A 12,036-nucleotide genomic window follows, 5' to 3' on the forward strand; every position below is an offset into this window, starting at 1 on the left:
CTCAGAAATTGAGGCTGACTCTTTATTCTTAACTATGATGGACCCTTAGAATTAGGGCCAGATTAACGCAGGGGCTTTAGGGGCTGTAGCCCAGGGCCATGGGCTAAGGAGGTCCCAGCGCAGCAGGGCTCAGGCAGGCTGTCTGCATGCTGTGGCCCCACGCCGCTCCTGGAAGCGTCCGGCTGCTGGCACGTCTGTGGCCCCTGGTGGGAACCGGCCGGTGGGAGGTGCGGGGGCAGCGCTTGCGGGCCCGGGCAGCGCATGGAGACACGCTGTCCCCCTCCTTCCAGGGGCACCCAGAGCCATGCCAGCAGCCCGGCACTTCTGGGAGCAGCGTGGGGCTATGGCATGCAGGCAGCCTGCCTGAGCCCTGCTGCGCGACCAGCCAGGAACTGCCTGTGGTAAGTGCCTCCCAGCTGGAGCCTGCATCCCTCCCCCTCTCCTGCACCCCAATCCCTTCCTCCAGTTCAGAATCCCCTCCTGCACCAAACTCCCTCCCAGAAAGAAACTAATATAACAGCTATTCTGAGGTAAGAAGTAGGCTATTTTGAATTAACTAAACTATATTCTACATGCATGTTTTAAGACTGAAATGTAACCACAGAATGGCTTTATGTAAATTAAAAGGCAAGTGTAGTATAGCAGTAATAGCCTCAATGCCATAATTGTGATCGTTTTGTTTTAAATTAGGAAAAAGGCTTGTATACAGGGACCCCACAAAATGTAATAGCCCTGGGCCCACAGGAGAGTTAATCTGGCCCTGCTTAGAATCCTTGAAGCAGAACATGCTTCCTTGCCAGTGTTTTCTCCTTCATGCATTCCATTATTACAGTTAACATCTGAGTGCCGACCTGCTCAGAGTTGCACTAATGTATGTAGGGAACCCAGCCTCAGTCAGTTTACAACCTTGTTCATATATGAATAGATAAGATATTGGTATAAGCTCAAGATCATGCAGAAATCTAGCAAAGGTCAAGTTCGAAAGATTTCACTGAGATAATGTGAGTTGGAGGAGGAGGGGGAGTCTGTTTTAGAATTGCAATGGTGCTGACACCGAGTGCTTTTTGTTTAGAAGATGATCAACCTATTTATTTAAAATGTTTGCTTGTTACTAACAACACCCGAGATTATTAAAACTGAAAATGTTTAAAAATTTAATTTCTCACCACTTAAAGTGTCTACTTTTCACATTTCTCAATTTGGATAGTGAAACAACACCTTTAGTTTCACTTGTTGTTTTTTCTCTTGAGTTCTCAAGCACTTTCGTGATGCTGTTAAGGTTGGGTTTCTGACACCTCAGGGGAACTTAAAAAATTTTCAACTTTTTGTAATTTAAAAAAAAAAAGAATCAAATGTTTCTTGTTAAGTTTCTTGTATAACTTTTTGGTAATAATTTGAGTATCATCTACACAGACAGCATTCCTGGAATCATTTTTGTCTGGAGGAAAAAACACACAATTAAATTGGTGTTGCCAACAGACATGAGGGAAATAAGTATATTCTACTTTTTTATCCTTGGTACTGGCAACATGGCATACACTGGGTCTGTGGGGCCACTTTTCCTACTGTGAAGTGGGTAGAGATTTGTTTTGGTGCCTAGATGTTTGAAACTGATGGCATATGCTATTACCTTTGCAGGTGTGGACAGAATTGCAGCCCTCAGAGACTTGCTTGGCTTTGGCTCCTTGTGCTCAAGAAATGGCTGGTATGGGATCAGGTAAAGAAGTTTGTTCTAGTTGACGTCCAAATGGAAAATGTTTGTAAACAGAAAAATAATACATTTTGTAGTTGCCTATTAAAATTTGAGACTTACTGCTGTTAATTACAACTGGTTCCTTAGATCATTTTTCATTAAACTTAGCAAGAAATTAAAATAAGCGTTTTGGGATTATTTTTTGAGGCCGTGTGAGTTAGCTTTTTAGTGTGCATACTTAGTGTGAGATGTTCCTATGAACAGACAGCATGAGTTAGTAACTTACATTTCTATAGCCCCTTTTATCCCCAAAAGATGAAATAAACAAATGCTTTACAAATGGCATACTTTCAGGGAGTAGTAGTTTACATATACAGAACCGTGGGGAGGAGAGTGCTAAGCAGCTAGCACACTGCCTAAGGGAGAAAGAAACAAGGCTTTCAAAAAGGGGAAGATTGGTCATGTTTTTGTCTTTCCTCACCATTTCCATTCCTCTGACCCCATTGCCTAGGTTCATGAATTTTCATGATCTTTGAAGAAAGGTGACCCTATCCCAAAGGGGTTATGGGGAAGTGACAGTTGCTAGCTATGTAGTTGGAAATAGAGAATGGAATCTGTTGGTGCAGGAATAGCCCCTTGGTAGCTTAGGATGGGAGAAAGGACTTTTAATCCCCAATAAAATAAATATCTCTGAAGATGTCTGCCCTAATATAGCAAATAAATAAGGTTTTGGGGTTTTTTTACCTGTAAACCTAAGATAGTGGCTCACATCTTCCCTATTCTTTTATCTTTTTTTCTTTTCCTGATTAACTTCAGAAAATAATTCCAGCTGTTCTCCAAAGAGAAACTGAATTCTTACTCCTCTTAGAAGAACTGCAAAAGGATGTCTCTGATGAAGTCCTAAAGGTGAGCTGAGTGCCCGATTTATTGATCATTCTTGGGATGAAAATAATGCTACGGGTTAACTTGACTGACCTCATGTTTGAGACATTAACATACCTTTGGTCTTCTCTGCACAAAATAAAGACAGTTGAATGTGAGGGCAGTTCAAGTTTACTCACTTTAGGTAGTGAATTTGGCATATATAATGGTGATGATTTTGGCTAGAGGGGGATAGTGTAGGCAGGTGCTGAGCAAGCTTCTCTACATAGCCTTGATAACAAACCTGACCCCTGACCTCCAGCTACCTCTGCTGTTGCAGTCATACATCCCCATACACAACTGTCTGTGCACCTGAGTCCTCATGTCGCTTCTTGATACATCAGCTTTGGGGCTTCCCTGGACAGAGAATACTATTTGTATGGTAGCTTTCTGACTTGCAGAAATGGGCACTAGGTTGGAAGCATCACATCTTGACTTAATGTAGGATATGAGTTTGGGCCTCAGTAGAGGAAAGGCTAGTGAGTGAACACAATGAATCACTGAACCTTCTTGCCAGTAGGCTTTGAAATCCAAAGTGGCCAGAACTGCCCTTGTTTTTAAAAATGTTATTGTCCCCTACCATTCTGCTTCTTGTTCCATCTCAAACTCAAGTTGAGGTTTGACTCCAGACCATGGAGCTGATACAGCTGTCTGGCCATGTTTGGGAAGGAGAGCTAATAATGGATGACATCAAGAAGGCTAAGGTGTTTAATGCCTATTTTGCTTCATCTTCACTAAAAAAGTTAATGGTGACCAGATACGCAACACAATTAATAACAATAAGGATGAAGAAATGCAAGCCAAGGCATGGGTCAGGATAAAGAATATTTAGCTACGCTAGATATATTCAAGTCAGTAAGGCCTGATTAAATTCATTCAAGGTGCTTAAGGAACTAGCTGAAGCAATCTTGGAACCATTATCAATTATCTTTGAAAATTGTTGGAGGAAAGGTGAGGTCCCAGGGGACTGGAGAAGAACAAACATAGGGCCTGTATTTAAAAAGGGGTTCCAAGAGGACTTGGGGAATAGTAGACCAGTCAGCCTAACTTTGATACCTGGAAAGATACTGGAGCAAATTATTACATTTGTGATTTTAAAAAGGTTGCTGCCAGAATTGGGGGAGCACAGTGGTGCAGTTCAGGAGGCTGCAGCCAGCTGCACAGTGATTATTGTGGAGAACTCCTTCAGTAGGGCTGACTGAGAGGAAAGCTGCATGTCAGGTCTATAAAGGTTGCAGCTGGTATGGTTTCACCATGGGACTCTGTCCTCTTATTTGCCTATTTTGTACTCTTTCATCAGATCATAATGTCAGGCTGATAGTTTGAAATCAAGCTGAAATGGTTTGTCTCTGCTCTCTCCATCTCAATTGGGATTTTGTGCGTTGAGGGGAAGTGTAAAGAGGTTAGGGTTTGTGAAAGCCCTTTAAATACAGTAACAATGGAATGTTGCAAACTTATCTCAAATGCATTTGGGGAGCAGAAACTGTACTTTCATAGTGCTCTTGGGGTCACAAATCCATTCTTCCATTAGGTTTACTGACCCCAGCCTGAGAAATCTAATAAGGCAGACCGGACTGGAGTAAAAATGCCTTAAAATCTAACAAGGCTGACCGTTGGTTGTAATGGATACAAGGACTCCTGTGTCTTGGGAGATAATTTTGTATAAAGTGCAGAAATACGTCCTTTGGGCCCAAGACACTGTTACTGTCTGTAGTAATTCTCCAGTGCTCTATCTAGCTCATTTTAAATATCCCACACAATGCAGGTTTCCAGGACTTTACTTGTTAGATTGTTCCATAGTGTTATAGACCTCAGACAGGAGGTTTCTTCTAATAATCAGCCTTTGTTCACCTTCATCGCATTATCTCTAACTTTACCTCCTTACATCAACCTAAACAATACTTCTTCCTTATTGGTATTAACCAGCTGCAAGTATTTGCTGAATATAATTGTCTGGTATATACTTTTGCTTTTCTCTTTGTAACATTCTAATAATTCTTTTGGTTTTGAAATTATGGAAGTTGTGAGAGGAAACCAATAGACACTTTGAAAGTTGAATGAAGGAAAGCCTGGATCTGGATGCCAAAGTAACAAAATCAGTGGGACACTTTAATAAAACTTATGCTTTGGAAAGTACTTTTCTAATACAGTAGGACAGTTTTCCAGAATTAAAAACAAAAAATTCCGGTGTCAGTACTTTGAATTTTTTTTTTTTAAACAGCACCAGTGGTGGGAAGTAAAATAGGTTTTAAAAACTTTTTTATTTTTTGGATGGGGATTTGCATTTCAAAGATTTTTAATTGTCGGCTGAATGTTTACTTTTGTAAGATTTAAAAAAGACTAGTTGCTAAAGGTTAATAGGATCTGCAGTGATTCTAGTGAGGATGAAAATCATAAGGACACTGCATTCTCATGCCATAAATGGACCACGAGGAGGGAAACTCCCTCAATAATGCAGTATTGTAGTTAGGAGCATTATGGGAGTTTTATACTCTAAATATCCAGATTTGGCCACTATTATAGACAGGATACTGGACTAGATGAGCCAGCATGCGGCATCTGAGTTTCTTGGGAGTCATAACTATTGATGCCATGTGTTCGTAAAAAGTGCATTATTTTGGGATTGAAACTGAGTGCCTGTAGTTCTGGATTCCTGTAGCAGAGTTGGTTGCCAAGGTAAATTTAATGGTTCCAAGTGAATGTCTATTGAATCTTTAAGTTTGTTGTATATCTGGTTTTATATATATATATATATATATATATATATTTTTATTGTGTGTGTAAAAACCCGGTGGCATTCAGGCTCCCAAACATGTCTGTTTCCTCCCAGGAGCTGTTCGAAGCATTTGAATGTGTCCAGAGCAAGCATGAATCGGATAGGAAGAAAAGAGATGGCCGCACGTACAGATTCAGTGTGGAAGCAACCTCGGCTCTTCGGAAGCTTTTGTTGAGGGCTCCCCGGCGGGCACAAGCCCTGCTGGAGTTCCTGCAGGGAGAACATGGCACACCCTGCTCTGCACTCCAGCACAGTTGCTCTGTGCAAAACATCTACGTTGACTTTCTCCATGACTCCTTAAAATCTCTGCAGAGGCTTCAGCGGTATCCCAAATCCTCAGGAGAATTGGATCAGAGTGAGACAGTAGATGCTATTTACAGTGTCCTCAGCGTGTTGCATTTTGAAGTGGAGCATCAGACTGGCGAGCTCCGACTCTTGTGCAGGGAGCTTTTGGATGCTTGCTGGGCTGAAGGAAGCCCACTGAGGGAAGAGAGGTTACTGGCCTGCATACTGAGGAAGCAGAGCCACGCCTTGCTCAGTCTGTACAGCAACGTCTTCACAGAGAGGACAAGAGAGAAACTGTTGGGGCCAAAGTTGCCAGGAAAAGGTTTGTTTTGTTTTCTCATTAAAAGTTGGACCATTGAGACTTTGCAGGCAAGCCAGGTTGGGGGGGGGGAAGCAAAGGGGGGAGTTTGGCCACGTAAGGATTTTTTGTTATGGAGACTCAGTTACGGAGTCTGAACATGGCTTTTGCTTAGTGATTCCCTAACTGTTCTACTGCTGAAAACTTTGCCCAGGGCCTGCTTTCTTCAGAGGTAGCTCTCTGTGTTTGAAAGTAATCCCATTTATGTGTGTCTCAGGTTCATCTGAGCAGTTGGACACAGAGCGGGTAATGCTGGCTTTGTTCGCAGAGCCTGAAGAGGTTTATTCTTGGAAGACGGCCTATTTCTACTGCCTGAGCAGCAGCAAGCACTTTCTGGAGCAGATTCTGGTATGGCAATAAAGATGAAAGGGAAGGGGAAAACCCAGTAGTGGATCAAATTTAGTGCCAGGATTCCAGCATTAGAACACTTTACATTTGACTAGAGGTCTTCAGGAGTCCTGACTTTTGGTGCCAAGAGATTAGCTACGTAGCAGTGGGTTTTTATAATCTGTTGACCCATCTGCATTGTTTCATCTCTATGATTTAAGATATCTGCATGGAGGTCTCTGGAAGATGTAAAGCAGTGTTATCTGATGGTTAGAACACAGGAGTGGGAGATGGGGCTCCTGTATTTTACTCCCAGCCCTGCCAGGGATTCCCACTGATTCACTGAGTAACCTTGGCAGCCGCTTAACCTCTCTGTGATTCAAGTACCCCTTATGTAAAATGGGGATAATGATGCTTCACAAAAGGGTTGTGGGCTTAAATGGATATTTGTGAAGCACTTGAGAGCTGGGGTGAAAGGTGTTATAGGAGATAAAAGTGCACAAATAAAGTCTCGTGTATTGAGGGCATGAGAATCCAGACAGATGAGCCAAGATTTGTTCTATTACTGGCTTAAAAACTCCATCTATAGCTCAAAAGTTTCTCCTCTAGTTTCTGCATAAAACCTATTTGGAAAATACGCAGACTTAAAGAGTAGCCAGGGAGAGAGGGTGGATTGATTTTTCTGGCTTCTACTTAGTGACTCCTTTTCTTTGTAGTCCAAATAAAGAGAAACTTGGTGTCCTGTAAAATCTGGGTTTGAGGAAGTTAAACCACTTTCTGAAACTACTATTGTGACAGCCCACCACCACCCCAGCAGGATTCTGCATTTTTAGAATAACAAATGCTTTCTTCCTTTTTGTTTTCTAGGTGACTGCATTAACACTATTAAAAAGGGAAGACTTCTCAGGCTTGAGCAGCTTACTGAGTCGAGAATTCAACCCCCTCAGCCGTCTTCTAGTATTGCTAGGGTGGACTCACTGTCACAGCTTAGAATCAGCAAAAAACTTGTTATATGCTCTTCACAAAACTCAGGCAAGTAAGCGAGTGGAGAGCAGGTTGAAATGGCTGAATGCTATGACTGACAGTTCAGTTTGATTCCAATCATGGTAAATTAGTTGCTTGGATTGTTAATCAAATCTGAAGTCTCTAAAATGAGACTTGTTCTAACTGCATAAACTGAGATTCTGAACTTTAAATGTCTTTCCAAATGGAAGATGTAAGGGTGAATCCTCTGGTTAGGATTTTCAGCCTCTCTTTAAAAGGAGTTTTGTAAATCAAACTTTTCCTTAAAACAAATAGTATACAGGCAGCAGCGTTGCAAGTTCACCTTCGCTACATCTCCGTTAACGTGCCTCAACTGTGACCTGAATGGGGTCCTTGGGGCCATTCTCCAGGGCCCATTCAGTCCTTGACCTCAGAAACTCAAGGCCAAGTAGTGCCAATGGTTTTGACTTTGTATTTTGGGTACTTATGCCCTAGGAACTGCATTGACATTTAGTCCATTTCACATGTGCCACTGAACTTGTAGGCACGATTGATCTGAGTTGAGCAGTGCCATCCACTTAGTCCTGAATGCCCAAAATAACATCCACAGTAGCCTAAATGTCAGAGCTGAGACTGGAGGGTCCACTTTATTTTGGAATCTTCTTCCTTTTCTGGGTATACAGAGCTTTTAATCACTAAGCCCGTGGTTCCAATCCAGGCAGTGTTGGTGAGTGGTTGCCTTGGATGACTGATAATGGAACACTGAGCCTTTCACTTCATTGATTGAACTCCATCCCAGGTCAATAATGTCTTAAGGGAGTTACTGTCTGATGCCTGATCAGTGACCTGTATAAGATAGCACAGTCTCAGATCAGTGTTTAGTGGGCAGACATCCATCGCAGAACATAAGCATATTGGAAGTGAGTCTGTAGGCAGCTTGTATTTCTAACCCATACAGTATCTGTTCTGGGTATATAACTAGAGCAGGGATGGGCAAACTTTTTGGCCTGAGGGCCACATCAGGGTTGCAAAACTGTATGGAGGGCCAGGTAGGGAAGGCTGTGCCTCCCCAAACACCTTGGGCCCTGCCCCCTATCCGACCCCTCCCACTTTCCGCCCCCTGACTACCCCCCTCAGAACCTCCCGACCCATCCAACCCCCCCCCCGCTCCTTGATCCCTGACTGCCCCTCCGGAACCTACCGCCCCTAACCACCCCCCTGGGACCTCACCCCCTATCCAACCTCCCCTGCTCCCTGACTGCCCTGACCCCTATTTACACCTCTGCCCCCGACAGGCCCCCCGGGATTCCCACGCCTATCCAACACCCCCGTCCCCTGACCGCCGCCCCCCCCAAACCTCCACCCCATCCAGCCGCTCCCTGTCCCCTGACTGCCCCCCAGGACCCCTTTCCCCTCATCCAACCCCCTCGCTCCCTGCCCCCTTACCATGCCACTCGGAGCAGCATGTCTGGCAGCTGCGCCACCTGGCCGGAGCCAGACACGCTGCTGCGCTGCCCTGCGGGAGCTCGCAGCCCCGCCGCTCAGAGCGCTGCCTGTGCGGCTGTGTGGCTGCAGGGGAGGGGAACACCAGGGGAGGGGCCAGGGGCTAGCCTCCCCGGCTGGGAGCTCAAAGGCCAGGCAGGACGGTCCTGCGGGCCGGATGTGGCCCACGGGCCGTAGTTTGCCCACCTCTGAACTAGTGACAGCTCTGGAGATGGAAGTCCTGTAGTACCTTTCAGAAGCACTAAATTCTCTTTACAAATAAAATGTTTAAAGCTATAGGGATGGGCTTACAGACTGGAAAAATGGATGGGTCAAGTTTAGATTGATTAACATTAACAGGGCCCCTTCAAAACAAAATGCAGCTATCTATCCTCCATTTTGTTGCTTTAATGTGTAAATAAAGTAAAAGTGCAGAAATCTGCCCATCTAAATATGTTAAGATTCCTTTAGTCACTAAACATCACACATGTGAACCAAACTCTAGTTTTGTGCTATTCTTGGTAAGGTAGAGGGGTCTGGTGCAGTGAGCTCCCAAAATCCTAAGAACCAGTTCCCTACTGGGTCCTCGGTGGCACTTCGGCGGCAGGGGGACTTCACTTGCTCTGGGTTTTTGGCGGCATTTCGGCAGCAGGTCCTTCACCCAGAGCGAGTGAAGACCCCCCCCCCCCCCGCCCCCCCTGCCGCCAAAGTGCTGCCAAAGACCCGGTAGGGAACTGCGCGGTGAGTACAAGTCGTGTCTCCCGCCACCCACCCGTCCGACCCCAACCCACGTCCTGCCCCCGACTACCCCTGTCAGAACCCGCAACCCGTCAACCCCCACCTTTTACCCTGACCACCGCCTCCCAAGACCCCCCACCCTAACTGCCCCCCAGGACTCTACCCAACTCGCCCCACTCCCTGTTCCCTGACTGCCCCAACCCCATCCCCCACCACCCCGACAGACCCACGAGACTCCCATGCCTACCCAACCCCCCCTTTCCCCGTCCCCTGACCGTCCCCCTGAGAACCTCTGTCCCCTCCAACTGCTCCCTACCCCTTATCCAACCCCTCCTCCCAGCCCAGCTCCCTTACCATGCTGCTGTGTAAGGATGCCGCACAGCCCCTGGAGCTTGCAGCCCCACACCCTTAGGTGAAAGTACGGCGTACCGGCAAGAGTTGGTGCGTCATACCGGGGTGGCCCGGCTTCCCCAAGGGGCAATTTAAAGGGCCTGGGGCTCCCAGCAGGCCCTTTAAATTGCCAGCAGGCCCTTTAAATTGCCACCAGAGCCCCACTGCTGGAGCCCTGGGGTAGCGGCAGCGGGGCTCTGGTGGCTATTTAATAAGTCTGTGACTCCCGCTGCTTCTACCACCCCAGCCCTTTAAATAGCTGCCGGAGCCCCAGCGGCTCTTTAAAGGGGGGTGGGTAGCGGGGGGCTCCAGGGGCTATTTAAAGGGCAGGGCTCCAGCTGCCTCTGCCGCCCTGGTCCTTTAAATAGCCGCGAGAGCCCACCACTTCCCCAGGGCTCCAGCGGCTCTGTGGGGGGGGTGGGGAGGGAAGCAGGGGAGGGGCTGGGGGAGCCTCCCCAGTTGGGAGCTCAGGTGGGCCAGACAGGACGGTCCTGCCGGCCGGATGTGGCCCGGGGACCAGAGTTTGCCCGCCCGCCCCTTTAGGAACCGGTTCTACATTGGCTTCTAAATTTAGCAACTGGTTCATGTGAACCGGCTCCAGCTCACCACTGGTCTGGTGTAAATGTGATCTCTTCATTTTATGTTAGCTAATGCTAATTTGCTCTCTCTCTCTAACAGGGTCTGTGCAATGATTCAGTATTAAAAGAGTTCTGTGATGGGCTGTGGGCTCAAGTGGAGGTTCTTGAATGGTGCATACAGCAAAACAGGTAAAACAGCCAGAAGCACTCTTTTTACTAACTATGTATTTTGACAAAGGCTCCCCACGTAGCCAGAATTGCATATGTAGAGGTTTAATATACAAATGCCAAGTATACAATATCTATGCCATGTCTCCCTTAGTGGCCATAAGCTATAGAAACGTGATGTTTGTCTACATTTTTATTTTAATATTTTTAAATTCTTAAGTTGAGTCAGTGTTAAAACTGGAAGAACCTTGGTGTAGACAAGGTTCAGGAGGTGGACCCATTTTCACCATTTTGATTAGTCTTGCTTTTTCTTGCAGTATTACTATCCCAAAGAAGATTCTTTTGCAACACTTGTACAGTCTGGATTGCCACTCTGCACTCTACTCTCTTCATCACCTCACCAACCTTCTGGCCCTGAATGAAGAGGATGTCATTGAGCTTCTTCAGAAGGTTCCAGCCAGAGACCAGCAGACTCAGGGTAAATGAGCAGGAATGTGATTGCAGAAGGATACCTTTAAGAGTCCACTCAGCATATATCTTTAAAATCCTCATAATGTTGATAGTACTCCCGTCTGGAAGGATCAGTGCATACAACTTGCACTTCGCAAATAATAAACATATCATTTAGCAGAACTTAAACCCAACTCCATAGGGTGTAGGAAAGTGATTCTCAACAATTTCCATTTTAAAGGAGAACTGTCTCTTATGAGAAGGTTATGAAATCCAGTTCCAGGGACTCTGAAGATGGTAATTTAACTTTGCACATACATGATAGCATCTTCCACCAGAGTACTTCAAAAATATTTAAGACTTTTTTTTCTGAGTATAACTTAATAAAAGTTGTCAAGGCTGATTCCCCACTCTGGTACTTCGAGTGCAGAAGGTTGGGGCCTGCAAGGATTCTAAAAATTAATACTGGCCACTTCAGGCTGATATTAAACTCCCAAGGTCACAGCTTCTCTCTGACCTTGGATGGGTAGATGCTGCCACCACTCCTCCCCTTTTGAGAACCCAGGGAGGAGCACTTGGAAATTCCTTCCTGTGGGGTACCCTCAATCCCTTTCACACACACCCTTCAGGGAAAAGCTGAGAAAGAAAACAAAGGAAATCAGCTGTTGCCACCAGCTAATTAAACAACATATGCACTAACCTCTTAGGACACACACAAACCAATTTTGTTCTTAAAAAAGGTCAGTTTTATTTAAAAAAAAAACATTTGGAGCTTAGGCTATTGCTAGAATTAAAAAGAGCAAATATAATAATTAAGCATCAAGAATGGTTTTCTTGAGGTCCAGCTTAAAGGTTACAAGCAAAACAAAAGAATTTGGGGGTTAGC

At 45.4% G+C, this 12,036-nt stretch overlaps 1 protein-coding gene across 4 annotated transcripts in view; it reads left to right on the forward strand.

Moving 5' to 3' along the window:
* Window positions 1-12,036, forward strand: part of ZFYVE26 (zinc finger FYVE-type containing 26) — a 70,732-nt gene that overhangs the window by 1,761 nt on the left and 56,935 nt on the right. For all 4 annotated transcript variants that reach the window (XM_054025320.1, XM_054025317.1, XM_054025319.1 and 1 more), the window contains exons 3-9: window positions 1,639-1,717; window positions 2,510-2,599; window positions 5,445-5,997; window positions 6,251-6,381; window positions 7,228-7,392; window positions 10,633-10,721; window positions 11,018-11,178. In XM_054025320.1, coding sequence (XP_053881295.1) covers window positions 1,639-1,717; window positions 2,510-2,599; window positions 5,445-5,997; window positions 6,251-6,381; window positions 7,228-7,392; window positions 10,633-10,721; window positions 11,018-11,178 — 1,268 coding nt within the window. The remainder of the gene's footprint in view (window positions 1-1,638; window positions 1,718-2,509; window positions 2,600-5,444; window positions 5,998-6,250; window positions 6,382-7,227; window positions 7,393-10,632; window positions 10,722-11,017; window positions 11,179-12,036) is intronic.

The sequence above is a fragment of the Malaclemys terrapin genome, chromosome 4 (genome assembly GCF_027887155.1).
Source record: "Malaclemys terrapin pileata isolate rMalTer1 chromosome 4, rMalTer1.hap1, whole genome shotgun sequence".
Classification (NCBI taxonomy): domain Eukaryota; kingdom Metazoa; phylum Chordata; order Testudines; family Emydidae; genus Malaclemys; species Malaclemys terrapin.